Genomic DNA, 21,445 nt, shown 5'->3' with positions numbered 1-21,445 from the left:
TGTTTAATTAATCCATTATTTACTAATTAGTGGGTCTGACTCTAAAGTAGTTGCAGCCTTTGATTATTCAGTGTTGTTTGACTGGGTGTCTGATCTGCTTGTTTAAAATTATCATTATTAAGATGCAACAAAGGGGGAAAAACTGCACAGAGAAAGGGCAAAGTATAATGAAATCAACAAAAGAGAGTTATGCATTTAAATCTATAGCAAAAGCAGAAATATTTCTATATGTCTTATATATGTAAAAATCATGCTGCTATACTTTTCTGAATGTCGAATAAAAGAAAAAAAAATATCAGCTAATTAAATGACATCAGTGCTACAAGGTGTTATGAATCCAGTTGGAACAAAAACCTGCAGCCACAGGGGTTCCCCAAGACCGAGTTTGGCAAACACTGGCTAGACAACAGGAGTTAAATTACCAAGGTTGTTCTGCACAGTAAATGGTGTAAAAATATTTGACTTTTTTCCCCCATGCCCTATTGAATAAACCAAATTACAGGTACAAAATTTTACCCATGCTCTACCAAGCTGCAAGTTGGCAACAAAGAGTACTCAGGGAGAGCTACCAGGATGGTTATACTGTATATTTTAAACAGAAGAAAGCCCATATATAACCTTTGAGGTCCATATTATAAAATACATATTAGAGAGCAGGGAAGATGGCACACTTTTAAACAGAAGGATCAATAGGGTGGAAGAGTTCTTTTAGTCTTTTATTTCCTCAATACCAATACTTTGCAATTTGCTTACATTTCGTAATTCATATACTATGACGTCCTTTGATCTTACATCTTACGGTGGGATATAGGGGTCACTGTATTATACAAATTACAAAGTTACTTACTGAATGTATCTATTTAATTCCTGTTTGCTGCATCTTGACCAGTGATAACGATGGAATGCAGCCTGAACCAGTGGTGCCATTATACTGCCCATACTGGTCTCATCAGCACAGCGATTTCCTTGTCCATCATGTTCCATTCCTAACCTGTTAAAATTGTATAGAAGATAGTCTATTAAAGGAAAAAAGTACAAGATTTTCTTTTTTCATCTACATTTGAATAAACAGATACAGTATTTGCATAAACACAAATTTTGTCACTTAAGCCAAACGCTGGATAAAAAAGTGTGCTTACAAATTTTAGAGGCTATCATATCATACACTGCACATTTCTACCTAGAAAAACTTGCAATACATAATAAGCTTTAACTACACACATTACTTATCTAAAAGTTAATAGGAAAAAAAACAACTATATACTGTACATAGAAAATACATAGAAAAATATAAGAACAGACTTGTGCTACAACTTACACAGTGACCAGCACTAAGAAAAAAGAAAAATCAGTATATTTGTTCTTTGAGTGAAAGAATAATAAACTTGGGCTATTGTAGTGATGTTGTCCAACTGTATAAAGAGTACAACAGACATATGATATTTTATAAATTTTAAATATTATTTCTTTTTTATAAAATTTGCAATGAACTACATTCGTGATAAGAAGACTACAGGTATTGATAAGCCAAAGTTCAAATTCAGCTTAAGCCCCAAAATGTAAAGAATTTACTTATTTTGTTCAAGCATGAAATAATCAGTCTCAAAAAACAAAGCCTGAGTATAGTAGGTTAATTAATACTGATGGTAAGAAACAAGCACAGTAAAGAATAATAATAATACTACATCAGAATATAATCTATTTTAAGAAATAAACATTTTTTTTGTACTTTTTCTTTCCTTTTCTTTATCCATCCATCCATTTTCCAACCCGCTGAATCCAAACAGGGTCACGGGGGTCTGCTGGAGCCAATCCCAGCCAACACAGGGCACAAGGCAGGGAACCAATCCCAGGCAGGGTGCCAACCCACCGCAGGACACACACAAACACACCAAGCACACACTAGGGCCAATTTAGAATCGCCAATCCACCTAACCTGCATGTCTTTGGATTTTGGGAGGAAACCCACGCAGACACGGGGAGAACATGCAAACTCCACGCAGGGAGGACCCGGGAATCGAACCCAGGTCCCCAGGTCACCCAACTGCGAGGCAGCAGCGCTACCCACTGCGCCACCGTGCCGCCCTCCTTTTCTTTATTGGCCACAAAATCTAATTTATATATTAATTTTCTTATAACATCTGTAGTTATTGATTAATTAATTGTTTTCTGTTTTGGTTCAGTTTAAGATCCCTACATGTCTAATGCCATTGGTCTATTAGTACTTTTTTGTAAGATTTATCCTACTTACAACAGGTATACATTTCTACTTTTCTTTCTCCTTTTTGTGCCTTCACATTATACACATTCTTTTTACTTTTCTTCTTTTTCCCTGTTCTTTTTAATGATTTTTCACAAGTGGCCCTGAAGAATAGGGATTGGCCCTTGAAATCTGCTCCCTCCTTGAAAATTTAAATATTCAATAGCTCATGCTGTTTGCGAAATTCACGGACATTTAAACTTCAGATGAACAATATGTGATCTTTGGAAACTATATATACATCTGTCTTTATTTGTATTTACTATTACCCTGTTTAGTTATCCTGTCATTTATAGTTCTCTGTATATAAGATCTTTGTTTATAACTTTACTAGGGGGCTCCGCCGCCTGCTCGCTTCGCTCGCCAACCCCTGGTGTTGTGAATTTACAAAGAGCGTGATGTATGAATGAGATATAGCATAGTGTGAAGGTGTAGATGACGCATATAGGAAGCAAATAAAGTTGTCCATGTCCAAAAACGGGCTCAGAGAGGTAGATGCTAACTTTGTCTATGGTTTGTCCTTGTGATTTGTTGATGGTCATGGTCAAGGCAGGTCTAATGGGGAACTGTCGCCGTTTAAGTGTAAAAGGTAATTCCAGGTCAGAAGTTGTAAGGTAATTGTAGGAATTAGAACAGTATTGTTAGCATGTGATTCTGTAAGAAGTTTTGCTTTAATAACATTGTGTGGCATGGTGTTGACGACTAAACGTGTACCATTGCATAAACCCTGTTTAGTGTTAAGGTTTCTTAATAGCATGAGTATTGTTCCATTTTTAAGGCTAAGACTGTGTTGTGGTAATCCGGCTGGGTTAATAGTGTTCAAATATTCTAAGGGGAAATTAAGATGGTCATTGTCGTCATCAGAGTCAACTTTGTCAGAGCTTAGAAAGAGCTGTGCCACTCCAGGAAGTAATGAAATGACCTGGTTATTAATGTGATCAACATTAATATTTTTTGGACATAATATAGTTCGTTGTGTTAAAAGGGGTGTTTGGTGTAATGAGATTGTTGTTCCAAATATCTCTGTAACTGTTTTGAAAGCAATGCCAATTGTCTGCGTATTTTAAGGTGGATTGAAGAATAGCCGAGCGCATGGCATGTGGAACAATAGCTAAGCACTGTGTAAAATCTCCTCCTAATAAAAGTACCTTTCTTCCAAAGGGAATATTATTATTCATCAACGTTTGTAGAATTTTATGAATGGTGTTGAGTAAGTGATTGGATGCCATTAGATGCAAAAGCAAATGAACTATTGTAGGATGTAATGCAGTTCATAAAGTTTTTACTCTCAGGTACTTCGTCAGTTAGAAGCTTCTGTAGATATGCAGGATATGAATGTAAAGGAGGCAGTCAAATGTGACCCTTTTGACAATAACGTGTAAATTCATTACTTGTATTGTCAGTTGTTTCTTCAGGGAAGTTAAGTGAATGACAATGATTGCAAATGACATTCATTAATCCCAATGAATTTTCATGAATAGTGGACTCATTATTAAACGCGTTGTCAGCTAACTGGCGCAAGCGTTTAGCAGGTGTCTGTCGTTGATGTCTTTCACGTGAATGTTTTGTCTGAGCCGTTTGAGAGGCGCGTCGTTGTATGTGCAGGAATTGGGACGTGCTATTCTGGAGCCGTAATCAATTTGCCTGTGCTGTGTGAGAAGCCCGTTGCAGTTTACGCCGTTAATTGTTTGTATTGAGCCTTGCCCGTTTTTGTATGTCGGTTAGTCGTCCGACATGTATTGTTTTTTTTCATGCGGGTTCGTGTGTTTGGTCCCGTCACTCGAGCCGTATCGTTTTGTACCCGTGAGCGTGAATTCATGACTTGTTTGTTCTTCAGCGTTAGAAATATGGATAAGTAATAAGGAGGATCGTACTCTCTGTTAATATGGAGCCTTTTCTGTGGTTGAACGGTTAATAGTGCATCAGTGTAATGAGATCGACCTATGCTGCATAATTTGAATGTGTTCAGATGATGTATATTTAATACGGACGGTTCGTTCAGTAATGGGGCTTTGTGTCTCATTTCTTATTTATGTTAGTGTGTTCGTGGGTCCGAGCTGTGCCACTCCAGGAAGTAATGAAATGACCTGGTTATTAATGTGATCAACATTAATATTTTTTGGACAGAATATAGTTCGTTGTGTTAAAAGGGGTATTTGGTGTAATGAGAATGTTGTTCGAAATATCTCCGTAGCTCTTTTGAAAGCAATGCCAATTGTCTGCGTATTTTAAGGTGGACTGAAGAATAGCCGAGCGCATGACATGTGAAACAATAGCTAAGCACTGTGTAAAATCTCCTCCTAATAAAAGTACCTTTCCTCCAAAGGGAATATTATTAATCATCAACGTTTGTAGAAGTTTATCAATGGTGTTGAGTAAGTGAGTGGATGCCATTAGATGCAAAAGCAAATGAACTATTGTAGGATGTAATGTAGTTCATAAAGTTTTTACTTTCAGGTACTTCGTCAGTTAGAAGCTTCTGTAGATATGCAGGATATGAATGTAAAGGAGGCAGTCAAATGTGACCCTTTTGACAATAACGTGTAAATTCATTACTTGTATTGCCAGTTGTTTCTTCAGGGAAGTTAAGTGAATGACAATGATTGCAAATGACATTCATTAATGCCAATGAATTTTCATGAATAGTGGACTCTTTATTGAACGCGTTGTCAGCTAACTGGCGCAAGCGTTTAGCAGGTGTCTGTCGTTGATGTCCTTCACGTGAATGTTTTGTCTGTGCCGTTTGAGAGGCGCGTCGTTGTATGTGCAAGAATTGGGACGTGCTATTCTGGAGCCGTAATCGATTTGCCTGTGCTGTGTGAGAAGCCCGTTGCAGTTTACGGCGGTCATTGTTTGTATTGAGCCTTGCCCGTTTTTGTATGTCGGTTAGTCGACCGACATGTATTGTTTTTTTTCATGCGGGTTCGTGTGTTTGGTCCCGTCACTCGAGCCGTATCGTTTTGTACCCGTGAGCGTGAATTCATGACTTGTTTGTTCTTCAGCGTTATAAATATGGATAAGTAATAAGGAGGATCGCACTCACTGTTCGGTTAATAGTGCATCAGTGTAATGAGATCAACCTATGCTGCATAATTTGAATGTGTTCAGATGACGTATATTTAATACGGACGGTTCGTTTAGTAATGGTGCTTTGTGTCTCATTTCTTATTTATGTTAGTGTGGTTGTGGGTCCGAATCCTGCTTTTTGTGTATGTTTCGTGTGCTATGTCCGTAGTCTGTCCCGTTTTGTGTCCAATGGGTTTGTATGGCGCTCGCATCTGACTTCTTTTTTTTTTTTTTTGTGCTAGGGGGCGTTGTCTCATTTGTGTGTCGTGGGTCTCAATTCTCTTCTTTGTGTGTGTTCCGTTTCGCGTCTGACTCCTTTTTTCTGTGTGCTATGGGCGCCTCATTTCTTATTTTACGTTGCTTTGCATCCGGTTTCCGTTGCTTGGAAGGGGGGTTTTGTGGGGGCACTTGCGCAGTACGTCTTTTGCGGCTACGGCCCATGGCCGGATGTCCCTGCGTCCATCCGGTTTACCATTCTCGGTTAGTAATATGGATGTTTATGCTTGTTTTCAATCCATTAATATCACTCTTTTACCATTAGTAATTTTGTTTCACTTCTTTAAATATCTTTTCTGTGTTTAAATGTTTTGAGTTCCTACTTCTCTAAACTAGTTTTGGTGTATACTTACTTGTTAACTTATCATTGATTTCAGTTAGTTTATAATATTCTATTATTCTCTTTTTACTGTACTGTTATCATGCTGCCACCTTTACGTGTGTGTTTTTTTCCAGTATTTTCCTGAATTTATCAGTTATGCATCAATTACTATTTCAATTTGCTATTGTTTACTATTATATATATATGTATATATTTTGGCACCCGGCTGGGGTTCATGCCTGGCCGGGATGCCCAGGAGGACCACAGGAGGACTTGTACCTCCTCCAGAACACGAGGGGGCGACCGCCCTGGTTGCTTTGGGGGCCACGGGTACAGTGCTGGGAAGCTCAACCCTGTAGGGGCCCGTGGCCACCGTCAGGGGGCGCCCCAATGCCTTGGGAGCCCTGGACCTCAGCACTTCCCCCACACCCAGAAGTGCTGGGGGGAAGAGGAGCAGGGACACCCGGAGTCCTTCCGGTTGCGTAGCCGGCACTTCCGCCGCACAGGGGAGTGTCGACGGAAGAGTGTCAGGAAGCACCTGGAGCCCATCTGGGGGTGTATAAAAGGGGCCGCCTCCCTCCATTCAATGGCAAGAGTCAGGTGGAAGTGGACAAAGCTCGGTGGAGAGGAGTGGTGGCGGACCAGAGACTGTGAAGGCATTGTGTTGTGTGGCCAGGACTGAAGGGGTGATTGGTGCTGCGGCACTGGGTATTGTGCGCCATAGTACTGTAAATATTGTAAATAAACGTGTGTGTGGTGAAACCATCATGTCTACCTGTCTGTGTCTGGGATGTTCCCCACAATGGCATCCCAGATGGGACTCTCTGCCTGCTACAAGGCAGGAACCCCAAACAAATAATTTTGTGGGCAGTCCGGAGCAGCAGGTTAGACCACACACGCGCAGCGGGAGCGGCGCTTGCACAACCCCATGTGAGCGAATCACCTCACGGACCGCCACCGGTCCACCAAACACCCATATTCCCCTGGTGCGGGGAAACGACTATGGAGGTTGCCGGAGTGCAGCGGGCTCCAGCATGCATGCTGTCGCTGAGGACGTGCAAGACGGCAGCACGGCGCCATGGAGAGACAAAACCCGGGAGGTAAGTGCCCTGCCCAACGGCAATCGGCCCTGCGGGGGCAAACTTACATTCTGTGTTTCAGGCAGGGACTGCCCGGGTCCGCGTCAGTGGCAACGGCATGCCGAGCCTCGGGCTGTCGTCGGCGCAGAGGCAGCAGCATGAGATGCTGCGAGGAAGGAGTTGCTGCAGCTTGACAGGCCGCAGCAGCTGCTCGGCTCCTCGAAAGCACGTTGCCGCACCAGGAGAAGAGGAAACAGAGCCAAAATGGCTGCGGACCGGAAGTCCCTCCACGGGACAGGCACAGGACTGGGCGGTGTGTCTTGCGTGTCTGCCGATGATTGGATGGAGGCGGGCCCAAGGAATGTCCATCCTGGGCCGAGGAAGGATCCGACGGGGCCTGTGGGAAGGCCCCTCAGAGAGCAGCCGGCGGATATGCCTGACAAAAAAGTAATGCAACCACTGATGATCTGTGCTTGCTAGCGGCTCTGCATGAGCTGGAGGAGTGCCTCCAGCCTGCTGAGTCGCTGTTCCAGGTGGTACACGTCCTCCTCAAAGGATTGAAGGAGCTGGAGATGAAGGCGGTCGCGTCTGTGATGACACTGCGACAGTGGGCGGATCGGCGCGGCGCTGGAGTCTTCAGCCGGAGGTACGCGGCGGGGAAGGTAAGTGAGACTGTCCCCGTAAAAGAAAAGGGAGATCCCACCGAAGGGGCCCGGGATGTTTCTGAACGGAACCAAGTAGGTGGATCTCCGACAGTGGATGCGGTGCCGAGTGCTGTGCGCATGATGAGGGGAAAGTCATCGAGAGGGCTGACAGGACACGGGCTGTTGTGTGCCCCAGGTCCTAGCACCCTACGCCCCGAGTCAGCGGCAGTCTCACGTCGCTCTACAGGGACACAGACGGGAAGGAGTCTCTTTTTATGCAATAAAGAGATTCAGACCATCATGGCATCCCAGAGTGATAGGAGGAATCGAGGGGTGAATGCCGTTTCCTCCAATAGGAAGGGACGTGCAGCTGGGTGCGCACGTCCAGAGAAGGGCCACTCCCCCAAAGTCAGCGGAGAAAAAAGGAATGCAGGCGGTCCCGTCAATGTCGTCATCTGGCGGGACACGGAACCCGCGGAGGGGGTGCCGAACAGGCATGTTCCGGGTTCCCCGTCAGAGGGGGGAGCGCTGCCAGTGCGTGGCACAGAGGGACGCCAGGGAAGGGTGTCCAGGCAGTGGCTCTGCCCCCTTGTTTCTGTGTGATGCAGGACCGGACCCGGAACGAGCAGTAGGACCTGCTTCGTGGGAAGCCGGCCCTCATCGGACGGACCGTCTGGCAGGAGGACACTTCGCTGGCGATGGGGCAGCCCCACAACCGGCGGAGGCTATGAAGGCGCGAACGGCGTAGAACAGAGGGGCGTGAAGAAGTGAGTGCCGAAGAAGAGAGTTCCAGGGTGCCGGATTGGACCCTGGACAAAGTGTAGGACCCACTTCGGGGTTGAACCGCCCTCACGGGTTGTGTCGCTCAGACCGACGTGTCTTCGCTGGCGATGGGGCACTGTGGCACAGGATGCCTAGGAGGACCGGAGGAGAGCTTGTACCTCCTCCAGAACACGAGGGGGCGACCGCCCTGGTTGCTTTGGGGGCCACGGTTACCCTGTAGGGGCCTGTGGCCACCGTCAGGGGGCGCCCCAATGCCTTGGGAGCCCTGCACCTCAGCACTTCCCCCACACCCAGAAGTGCTGGGGGGAAGAGGAGCAGGGACACCCGGAGTCCTTCCGGTTGCGCAGCCGGCACTTCCGCCGCACAGGGGAGTGTCGACGGAAGAGTGTTGGGAAGCACCTGGAGCCCATCTGGGGGTGTATAAAAGGGGCCGCCTCCCTCCATTCAATGGCAAGAGTTGGGTGGAAGTGGACGAAGCTCGGTGGACAGGAGTGGAAGCGGACCAGAGACTGTGAAGGCATTGTGTTGTGTGGCCAGGACTGAAGGGGTGATTGGTGCTGCGGCACTGGGTATTGTGCACCATAATACTGTAAATATTGTAAATAAACGTGTGTGTGGTGAAACCATCATGTCTACCTGTCTGTGTCCGGGCTGCTCCCCACAAGCATGGCCAACGGAGTAAAACTTAAACCTTGTAAAAATAAATAAATTGATGAGTTTAATAGGCGGATAAAGATAAATGGAGAAGAAAAAGAAATGGGAAGAGAATCTACTTCCTCAGTGTTTTAAGAGCTTATTCTAAAATATTATTGATCAGATCCTGCCAGGTTTTGAAAAAGTTCTGCACAGATCCTCTAACTGAGAATTTGATTTTTCCAATTTCAAATAGTATAAAACATCAGTTACCCACTGACTTAAAAGAAGAGAGTTAGGAGTTTGTTTGTCCTTCTCCACTTTAAGTCCATCTGAAATAATATTACTGTATTATTCTTTACTCTGTTGCTTATACTTTATCATATCAGAGAAGTGGAAATTTTCTTCTGTGGTTGAAAAGTGAGTGTTAACTTTGCCTGTAAGTAAAGAACTAACTGAAATATTATTAGAAGGACAACAGAAAATTGATTCATTAATATTTCTGTGTAAGTTCCTGGTTTTGTAGAGTACATAGCTTAGGTGTAACAGTAATTCTTGTGGCTGGCTACGTGGTTAAAGTTAGAGCCATTAATTCCATAATAGTAGAGGACAGAAAGGATTGGATGCAGTGTTTACTCAGTACAGTACTATTAATGTGATTGATATCTTTACTAAGTTAAAGCCCAGGAAAAGATTTCATTTTGAAATAAATAAAACATTTAATACATCACATTAAACTCAAATATTTATGTTGGCAAGGTTAATTCATCATATTAAAATTCTTTACAGCTTTAGTGTTACCTTAAATGTTGGCAACCTTAATTAATATTTGTTCTAGACAGGGAAATAAGAGTATGCTTTGTTTAATTCATTATTAAACTGAAAACCAGCTGCCATGTTAACTTAATAGATTCATACTTTTCCACTTATTTATTAATATTAATATTTACTTGTCAAGCTCATTTAGTCTTCTCAATGTGATAGCCAATGTTTTTTGTCCTTTAGTGCACTGACCTCTGCTCTGTCGTGAGTTCTTTTCTGTTTGTCACAAAAGTATCCCTCCATAATTCTGCATCTATTTTAAATCTTTCTGATCTAACATTTTATGAAAAGATTAAAAAAGGTTACAACAAAAGTTCTTACCACTGAAAATGATTCAAATGCTTAACTCCAAATATGATTTGCAAAAAATTTTAACAGTGTGCAAATTCGGCTTTCTATTTAATAATAATAATAATAGCAGTTTCTGACAGATTACAAACTAAGCAACAGAATACTAGTTGTTGATTCCCAGAAGTATAAAACCGCAACAGCAAGGGTCCTTTTACAATTAAAATAAGGCAACAGTTTAATGGGAGAAAATATTATACATTTTAAGATATTTTTGGCTGATTCCCAACACACTAATAAATCCTTTCTGAGCATTTAAAAGATGAAATGGCCAGCCATGATATTGATTATACTTTAGAAGAGGTTATTAATTTAGCTTAAGGATGTCTATTTGTGAAAAGAAAAGAGAACATACAGCAATTAACACTAGAATTACCAAGGCCTACGAAAAAACTCGTAATCCCGGCCCACCTTAAATCCGTTTGCACCGTTCCCATCCTCCCACCAACACAGATGAGATAGCAGGTTGCTTGCTGACAAAGAGGTTCGAATGGATTTAAGGTGGGCCGGGATTACGAGTTTTTTCGTAGGCTTTAGTAATTCTAGTGTTAAAACATTATTTCCTAAAGCCTCAACTCTAGCAAAATCAAAAGATTCTGAAACACCCATGGCTTTAGAAAAGTTAGATGAAAGCCTAAGTAAAGACTGCTGTATATTGAGGAAGACTTGTGTTTTTATTCTGTACAATCATGTTAAATGTACCACATTACAAGGAAATTAATTTGTTTACCCATAGATGGGTTTCTTCAGGTTAGTAGCTGTTTCAAATTCAAAAACTCAGCTGTATACACCAATCTGCCTCACAGGAGGATTTGAAATAATAATTTAATTAATTCAAGAGCAGCTGATAACTTTATAACTTAGAGCTTTAAAAATTATAACTGTAATAGAAAATGAAAAACAACTAGCCCACATACACATCAAAATTTAAAATACAAACAATAAATGGTGAAGATATTGATACAATAATAACTTCAAGAAACATTTTCCTTTTAGTTATAGACTTGGAAGTCCTACAAGTTACTTTGCATTATCCATAGTTTAAATGTGATAACTAAATCTTGTTTTTTAATCAATATGAAGAAGTACTGTATAATGGGCTTTTTATTACTAATTGGCTCTCTACATTGGTTAAGAGTAGAGTTTTTAGTGTTATTTAAGATGAATGAATCTGAACTCCTTCTGTGTCATTTACTGAAATGACTGCATTTCTGACTGCACTGACTTTTCATCTATTGTTTATAGCAATGTTTGATTAAGAGAGAAAGACACAGAAAAAGTTAATCAAAAATGAAACAGTATTTAATTGTCTCAGCAACCAGCAGATAGACTAGGTTAGAGACACACCAAAATGATATATTTGAATTATAATCTTTAATACTGCAACAGGAAATTTATGATAATACTGTAATTGCATGGGCCTCATCTGCAACTACTAAACAGCTAGGAAGGTGAATGATTAGTCAGGCTCAGGTGATGTCTAGCTAGACACCAGGGCTAACATTGTAGGGCATTCTTGCTTGGCCAGGCCTCAGTCAGGAGGGATTTTAGAACTCTGAACTGTAATTGTACAAATAAGCATAACAATGAAATCATTTTTATACTGTTCTGTAAGGACATATTGCTTCTATATCTTACCAGACCCCATATGCACAGACTTTCAGCATTTCATGTAAAGCAGTAATACAGCAACCTGAAGTAAAAGGATTATCAAGCTTGTTAAAAGAGATTTTTATTTGCTGGCCAGAAATACAAAGAACTAAAGGAAAAGTGTTTTCTCTGTTTGTTTACCTGACCTACAACGAGATATCGGGCAGTTTCAGACCATTTATCCTCTTGTAGCTCATAGCTTTTTCTGTTGGTGTCACCATATTAGTTTGATCAAATAATAACTTACAAAAATGTTTTTATGATATATAATACATTTTAAACTTACACATGACCTGTCTCATGAGCTACTACAAATGCTGAGGAAAAGCCATCTTCATGATTTAAGGTGCAGCTTCTTAGAGGGTGGCACATTCCTGTCACAGGAGCATAACCTGAGTGAGATACAAATATAGAAAATCTTGATGAACACTGTAATTAATATCTGCTATGGAAGCAGACATTAAATTAAAATAGCACAAAGAATAAAATTTTATACAGGCTTCCAAATAATTTTGAAATCAAAGGGAACACTTGTGTTTTAGAAATGCATAACCTTTCACAGTCAGGAATGGTACAAATGAACACTATGATTATTGACAATGATAAATAAAGAAGTTAGGAGAAAAAGGTTAATTTGTAAAATAAAATTCTGCATTACTTGTAGATGAGAACCATGGTGAGGAATGTACATCACTGCCATCAGATTTCTGAAGTGATGAGTCACAGCTACAACTTACAGTTTTTTCCAGCAACAGGTGCATCACTGTCAGTGTTCATTACTTTTTCAATGAATGTTTCCTGTAACACACACTATGGATGATAAATATTTGGTGAAAGCATGAAGATCTAACATCACCTTCTTCTTTTTAGTGAAAGGAAATACTGTAGAGTCTTTATCTGTAGGTTCATCCTCATTGAACAGCATTCCAGACTAAAGTTTGTACCAAGTATTAGTCAATTGGATATATAGAATCCATAACACTACACTGTTTCTGCAAGACTTGGGAGTTTTAGTCCTCTGTTGACTGAATCAAACATACAGTTAAAAAAAGGCTTCATAATTGATCTTTATATGTTGCATAATAATTTAGTCACAATCCTACATTAAATGTTACTTTGCAGGAAGGTAAAATCTGAAAGCATTAGTGTGTACAAGATGTTAAATAACGGTGTGTACAGAACAGTTGTGCAGGAGCATAAAATTTTCTAATTTTCTTTTTTAATCCAGCTAATCTGTAATGATCTCATACTGCTGGCACAAAGACTTCTATAGTTACAAGTGTATTCTCTTTTGCCTAATAAATTGCATACGTTTTTCAGACATCTTGGATGTTGTCTCTTTCTAGCCACTGCTAATTTTAACTGTTATGTGTCTGTACCACTGGTACAACCAGGGACAGTCAATCTCTCCTTAGTACCTGTTGGTACTCTCTCATCAGCCATCATAAAGATAATCTCAGATACTATTGTGAAACAATTTTCAACTGTTTCCTGATCAGCAGCAGCTTTTTCACCACAGATTTTTGAGATTCTATACCATAACTCTTTTTAAAATTTCTACAGCAAGGCTTATGAATGTCCACATTCACCTTCAATGTTCATTTCTTCATGGAATTTTTAGCTTGTTAGATTACAAATAAACCAGTTAAGTTACATATATCTATATTTTTGAATCCATTCTTTCAGCATATATTTTCCTTTTGCAATGTTTATTATTTTTTTATTAACTTCTGGTCATCGCTGTCAATGTAAAACTTCAACAACTTATTTTTCTGTTTCTTTAAATGATGCATAATGGTTGCTCTCACAGCATATTTTAAATGTCATATTGACACACCATGATCAAGCTTCTGCAATAATGTCACCTTCTATGCTATTGATTATATCAGAGGAGACACACTTCTCATTGTTATAAATAGTTGTATTTCACTTATGAACTTTTAACTGTGATAATGATTTTTAAAAATATAAAATATCAGAGTAAGAGAAGCATGCATGACTCATAAGACACAAATGATACCCCAGACTAGCAAAAGGCAGTCTTGCCAGAGGCCTCTAAGTGAAATGTGAGTACACTTTAATCAAAGCATGTACTGTATGCATAGTATAAAATTAAGTTACTATTCAGACTTTTGGGCCTGTGTTTATCTTTATGTATAGGTATTTTTTTTAAATAATGTGCTGGCTTTGGGTCTTGATTACATTAGCTACTGGTTATAATTTATTATCAATATGAATTAATTTTTTTTTCATGATTTTGTGTTCTTCACTTGTATCTTTTCTATAGTTCATGCATGGAGGAGGATGCTAGCATCATGTGAGTTATTTCTAACTATTCTGCAAAATATTTGCATTGAAGAACATTAAAAATAAAATTTTAATATTTTTCAGTCAAATTATTCAGACTTGTTTGTGATTGTGACATCATAATCAAAACAGCCCTTTAATATATCCATTCTAAGCTATACTCTAAAAAGGCTCTAAAAAGGACTGAGATTATGAAAACAAGTATAAAATCGCAGTGTCTACAAGAACTAAGCAAACAAAATAGTAACACAATTATGTCATTGTATTAACAAATAAAATTAATAATAAAATAAGAACTTAATAGAATTCAAGAAACCCTAACTGAGCTCACTGCCTAAGGTGTGGCACTACAATCTCTTGCAAAAACATCTGATCTACAGCCTCACCTTACTGATTAGTCTCTATTGGATCTCAAGTTTGTCGATGATAACTGGTCATGGTGGTAAAAAAGAAGGGCTTCAATGACCAGGTTTTAAATGTAAAACATATGTTGAGATTTACACTGGTCTACTAATGCCAACTTATAGGCAACAAGTCCAATCCACTTAAATATTTTTAAAATGCTTGAAAAAGGTTTTTGTTTTCAACAGGTTCTCCCATACTTTGGTCCATACATTTCTACAGTTATTCAAAAACCTGTTATGCTAGATACAGATTAGATGAATTATTAAAAATAGCAATGGAGGGGGAGACTCTTTGGCCATAAATGCAGCTACTACTTTGAGCCGTAACAGTGTGTATGAGGACCACAACATGAAATTACCTGAAGGATTACAAAAACGCATTATGGTAAATGCATTAAGGGCTATGGGGCTGGTATTAAAAAAATCTACTGTCTTGACCAAGAATCATCAAAAAACTGTTAGCAAAATTTTGAAACATGAAAAAACTGTAGATTTAACACACCATAGTCTTAAGAGAGCTGATTGCAATTTTGAATGCTGTAAGAAACGCAGTGTTGGGTTTTAGAGTGTCGCCCTTGTGACATCATGACAGAAATGTAGTGTCATAGCAAAGAAATCTCAAAATAGTGATACCTGTTAGAGAAAAAGGTGATGCAGTAAACATCAAACAAACTGTCAATGAAACTGTAAGATGCTTAAGAGAAAAGGTAATTGTAAAAAGAACTTAGTGATATTTTCTGAAGCAAATAACCTCCACAAAAAATGTAATTTGTATAAGGAAAAACATATAATGTGAGTAAAAAAATTCCTAAAGTATCCTATCTAAAAGGGTAAAAATCTAAACAAACTGAAAAAGCATATTGCTTCCGTCATTGACTGATGGAATACACATGTCCACCAAATAAATGTTTGTGGCACCAACTGGGTCGTCTCTTTTAATGCCTAAACAGTCTGCCAAAATAAACAGGTGCACAGTGGCACAATAAAATACAAAATAAAAGTAGGCTGTATCGCCTAATCGGTGCAAGGAAAATCAAGGCTCTGTTAAGTGGTCACAAGGTCAGGTTGGAGGTCCGTCTGGTAGTCTGCTCTTCCTGAAATGAGACAACCCCTTACAGAAGCGCATTAGCTTTATATCGCAGGACCAGAAGGTGCAGAGTCAGTTTCTCTGAGCTGTGGGTGGAAGAAGAGACAATACCATGAGAGACAGTACCCCTTGACAGTGGTGATGCTTACCTCTGATGAGTCCAGAAGGAGACCCTTTGATGTGCATGCCTGACACTTCCAACTTCATGTATACTTATATACAGTATATTTATGCATTTTTTCTTGAGAACTCATCAATAAAAAATAGAAAGAATATTGTTCCAATTTGATTGGAAATAGTCAATATTATATTCAAGATACCTACATATTATTGATTTACCCCTATGTTTACCCAGTAGCACAAAGACAAACCCTTTATGAAAACTTTTGCTGTCTCATGGTAATGGCTGGTGATGACCTGTTGTCAATCTTTTAGTGATTTACGCGAAGGCCACCAAAATTATCTGTAAATAAATTCTTTTGCCATTTGAATTCCTGGCTGCTGAAAAATTAAACAATCATGATTTTGTCCTAAGGTTCTCCTATGTCCTAAGGATATAGGAACAATAACAAAATATCTGGAACTCTGGTATTTGAGATGGTGAAATTGTTGACACCACCTCTTTGAAAATCCAAAAGATCTTGAACTTCTACTGCTGCAAGGATTTTTTGGTGGAAATTATTAGTTCTGGTTAACTGTCATTTTAAACTTTATCTTGAGAATGTGATTGCTTTTGATATTCTTGAAACCAGGGTGATAACATATGGTAAAATTACTGAAAAGAAATGACCATATAGTCTTAACAATCATTCAGTTGCTTAGCAGAGTATAGTCTTAAATTTATATAGTCTGTGTAGCACATAAATGGGTATTGAACCCCTTCATAGCAATGCTTTTATTCTGCTAAGGTTGTTGAAACATGGAGTCAAAAACATGGCAAAATGGTGTGAGTCCTCCAATATTAGCCACAAAAACAAAAGAATAATGAATAAATCCATACAAGGAAAGGAAAAACCCTTGGCTGTAACATAACAATGGCTAGAATAATGGTTAATGATTTCCGAGTACAAACAATATAGTTCTCTTTTTTTAGCCTTTTTAAGACAAAGGCACATGAATGTAGTTTTCCTCTATCAGGAAAATGTTGTGACAGGACTCCCCTTACTCCAGAACTGGACTCTGTTGTCTGAGAATAGGAATAATAGTGAAAAGACCCTTTAACTAAGTGAATAGGTCTTATGTTTCTGAAATTCAACATTTATTATGAAATTTCTTGATTAATGCAGTGGTAAGGGAAACTATAATACCTCAGAGTTTTTTTAATGAACTAACTATAATAATTGACAAAACCAAAAAATCTCTGCACTTGTTTAACACTAATTGGAATTATTCAATTAAAATTGCTGAAACTTTTGTTTGGTTCATACTAAGAGCATTTCAAGAAATTCTTTAACCCAAGAACATAACTGTATCTTTATGAAATTTTGTATTTTTCAAGCTTAGCAGACATGTGATTAGCTCATAATCGTGACAGGACATCTTGAAAATGCCATTATGAGAAAAATCTAAATGCCATCAATATAAACTAAACATTAATTTCCAAAAGTTCTCTAAAGCTATTGTTAAAGTTTAGAAAAATTGCCAGTGTATTTGCAAGCCCATATGACAAAACCTGTATTCATAATAGCCACTCATTCCCTGCAGAATTTCTGATTAGGTTGCATGCACTAGTCAGATCTAATTTAGTAAAAACTACTGACTTAACTGAGCAAGGAGGAAACTAATGGAAATAGTTAGTTATTGTCAAGTAGATATTGCTGCAGCCTGGAGTAAAATGGGCAGATCTGTAGGGGTGGGATAAATGTCAATCAAATTCCACATCAGTGAATCATGTTGTTATTAGTGCAGGACTTCAGCGAATCATGTTGTTGCAAGTACACATCAATCAAACTTTAATTTATCCAATTATTAACAATCTGAGGTTGTCTATCAAATTTAACTTCAACCAAAGTCTTTGCATGTTTCTGTTTGTGTTCTGGGCGGCACAGTGGTGCATTGGGTAGCGCTGCAGCCTCGCAGTTGGGAGACCTGGGTTCGCTTCCCGGGTTCTCCCTGCGTGGAGTTTGCATGTTCTCCCCGTGTCTGCGTGGGTTTCCTCCCAAAGACATACAGGTTAGGTGGATTGGCGATTCTAAATTGACCCTAGTGTGTGCTTGGTGTTTGTGTGTGTCCTGCGGTGGGTTGGCACCCTGCCCGGGATTGGTTCCTGCCTTGTGCCCTGTGTTGGCTGGGATTGGCTCCCGTGACCCTGTGTTCGGATTCAGCGGGTTGGAAACTGGATGGATGGATGTATGTTTGTGTTCTCACCTGCTTCCCGGTTCTGCCTCCCTAGAGATTTGTTTTTTTCTCTTCGCAAAATGGAGGTAAGTTTTTTCGAGAGTAAAATGATTAAAATCTACAAATGAATTTTTAAGTGTGTTTTTATAATTTTGCATTGCAGGTATTTTGTTGCAAACATTTACTTTTTTATCGTCATTTTCGCTTTGATTAAATATATTGTAATGTTATTTTACTGTTGTATTTTTAAACAGGATCATATAATGGTCAAAAATTAACTAGAGACATTCTATCCATAGTGCAATTTTCAGGTGTATTCTTCTTTATTCTTTACCACGTCTATATACGATAATGAACATTTGTGAGATCCTTGAAAAACTGCCTGGAGGTATGTGTTCTGTGTGTGTTTTTTTCCCCATGAACTCAGGCTAAGAGTAATCTTTAAACCAACACGTTTTCCGGTCAATAAATTAATTTTTCTACATTGTTAATTACCATGCGTGATGTTGAGTCTATACTTCCTTTAATTTAGATTGGACATATTTCAGCAACTTTTATTTATTTATTTATTTGATTTTTCACTTATAATCCTTTAAACAGCTATAGCTTCATATTTTTAAAATATCATTCTATGCAAAATACTGCAGTGGCTGATGTAGTTTACTGTGTTATTATTGAGAACAGACAAGATCAGGATAGTAAACCTGCAACCTAACAGCAGTTCTACACATTATTTTAACTTTAATATAAACAACTAGGGGGCTTTGCTCCCTGCTCGCTTCGCTCGCCAACCCCCGTGTTTGGTTTTCTGGATACACACTTTTAAGATTTTTTTTTCTTTGAATTGTTGCTATTTCATTAGTTTCACTTTTATTTCAGAACTTCTGTAAAAACAATATTTGTAATCTTGCGAGTTTCAATATGCTGAATCTTTTTAATGAGGTCAGGACAGGTTTCTCTGTTTGGAATTTCAGCACAGACAAAACGATCTACATCATCAGCAGTTAATAATTTTTAATTTTTAATAATTTTTAAAGTAAGTAGAGTTCTGCATTGGACTCCTGTCTGTAAAGTCGTACTATTTTCCTCTCACAGTTCCAAACGTACATGGGGTTACCAAGGTGATACCCCAGCTTTTCTCTAGGTTTTTGTACAAGGGCTAGACAGAACGTTTTTGACTCCTGGGGTAACTGTAGCTTTTTAAATAAGCAGACAGATAAATATATATACATGAACAAAGTAACCAATAAATGCATGTGCGGTAAACTCTGTTTTTGAAATTCTCAAGGTTCTTTGTTTGTCACATGCATAGTTATACAGGACAACAGGCAGTGAAATGCATCCTGATCTGCTTATCAAAAACGGTGCAAATTTAGAAGAATATCAGTTAAATTAACAAAACGTCATAGATTGAAAGATAACAGTATAGCAGAACATAATAAATAAGTAAAATTATGTGAATAAAGTAGAATTAAGTGTTAAGGTGCAATAGTGTAGTAATTATTGTGCAAAACCAAAGTTAGACTGGTGCATAGTTAAATGAGGCAGTTTGTTTGTTTGCGCTACTGCGATCTTTACTTTCTTTTTTTATATTTTTTAATTTTCCTACTTTCACATGCTTTAACTTTCTCCATGTGTATAGCGCCAACATTTTTTTTTTTGAGCCTTTCTAATTTCACTGGTTTCATAGTCTCTAACCTGCTCTGCATGTGTTTAGCGCCAACGTTCGTAAACGTCATTATGTAGTTCTACTTTGTCATTTTACTCATTGTCTTTTAATTCTGAGCCGTACAGTACAATACATAGAACAGAATAAATCCTCAATACAGTATAAAAATAAAAATTCTAGAAGTACGGAGTAGAATTTCACATTAGATGATATCACATAATATGATTTGGATTTGTTTTAAGTCCTGGAGACCTCATTCATCAAGCTGCCTCCCCCATTTTGCCATTCCAGAACTGAAATAGCGCTAATCCGATGAAAGGACCCCTCATTCCCACATCCCCATTCATCAGGGATGACTTTACCTTAGGCAGGCAATCTACAATTTAAAGAGATTGTTATTTTCTTGTGAATTGTTACATATGCATTATTTTCACTTTTACTTTAAAAACTTTTGTAAAAACAATACTTGTTTCTTTACTTCCTGCCCCGCGCGAGGTTCCATCTCTTTCTTCCCAGATGTATAATACTGCTCGTGTTGTGAAGGGTGTTGCGGCTGAACGTACGCTAAGGATATGCCGTTGGATCATTTGCTGTCTTTTTGCTGCTTGCTAGTTGTTTTAAGAGCTGGGAACACATGATGCTTGCCTGCCAAAAGCAATCCAACAACTGCTAGCTTAGAGGTCTGTTGACTTGTTTTAAATGATGGCTCACTGTCTGCTCTCGCGTGACGTTGTAAAAGCAATACCTGTCTTTTATTTCTGGCCACGGGAGTGGTTGAATTCTTTCTTGCAGGATGTATAATGCTGCTCGCGTTCGGTTGGGGTAGCTGCTGTCGCAGCTTTCTCCACATGTGTATAGTGCCGTTTTTTTTTTTTTTTGAGCCTTTCTAATTTCCCTGGTTTCATAGTCTCTAACTTGCTCTGCATGTGTTTAGCGTCAACATTTGTAAACGTCTTTATGAATTTCTACTTTCTTTTATTCATTGTCTTTTAATTCTGAGCCGGATTGGATGTGCTTTTTTTTCAATTCCACTTGCTCTGGGCTGACAATTACTTTCCTTATTTTCTGAATTTGCACCTCGATTATTCTTTTTTGTTCTTTTTTCTGTCCAACGCATTTGAGTCTCTTTTCTCCGCGCCTATTGGACGTGCTTTTTTTCCATTCCACTTGTTCTGGGCTATTCATCACGTTCCTTATTTTCTAAATTTGCACCTAGATTAATGTTTTTGTTTTTAGCATTTTTTCTCTCCATTGCTTTTGGGTCTCTTTTCTCAGCGCTTTTCTTTTTCTTCGTTTAATCGTCGACGTTTCATTTCTACACTATTCATTTAATTTCTACCCTATTCATTTCTACCGTATTGACCTTATACACTTTATATGCACTGAGAGCCCTGGAGCTGTGTGTGCTGCATGACTGCCTTTACACTACTGATTTGTTTTTTTTGATATTGCTTGTAAGTAGGGTGTGTCTTGCAAGACTCTCGTTCTATGTTCCTGTGAGACGCACCGTGGCAGGTCTCTTTTATCTCGCGGGTCTTTAAATTATCTTCCAAGAAGATCACATATCATAGACTATCAGGACAGGGGACAGGATTTCTTTTTATAATAGAGAGACAGGAAAACAGGAAACAAAACTTAAATGCAGCTGATAAAAACTAATATGGGGAATTAAGGGTTCTGAATTGTAACAGGCAAGATAATTGTAATGAAGCACAAAAAACATTTCTTTAGTAGTAAATAAATGGGGGGGGGGGAGCA

The 21,445-nt window shown here is 38.9% G+C and overlaps 1 protein-coding gene across 3 annotated transcripts in view; it reads right to left on the bottom strand.

Annotated features, from left to right (window-relative positions):
* The window catches only part of LOC114645594 (A disintegrin and metalloproteinase with thrombospondin motifs 14), a 328,718-nt gene that overhangs the window by 79,868 nt on the left and 227,405 nt on the right, over window positions 1-21,445 (bottom strand). For all 3 annotated transcript variants that reach the window (XM_028793429.2, XM_051922924.1, XM_051922925.1), the window contains 2 exons: window positions 12,170-12,275; window positions 848-991 (listed from right to left, as the gene is read on the bottom strand). In XM_028793429.2, coding sequence (XP_028649262.2) covers window positions 848-991; window positions 12,170-12,275 — 250 coding nt within the window. The remainder of the gene's footprint in view (window positions 1-847; window positions 992-12,169; window positions 12,276-21,445) is intronic.

This window comes from Erpetoichthys calabaricus, chromosome 2, assembly GCF_900747795.2.
Source record: "Erpetoichthys calabaricus chromosome 2, fErpCal1.3, whole genome shotgun sequence".
In the NCBI taxonomy this organism is placed as follows: Eukaryota; Metazoa; Chordata; class Cladistia; order Polypteriformes; family Polypteridae; genus Erpetoichthys; species Erpetoichthys calabaricus.
The sequence above is the reverse complement of the archived record's forward strand: the minus strand, read 5'-3'. Positions and strand labels throughout refer to the sequence as shown.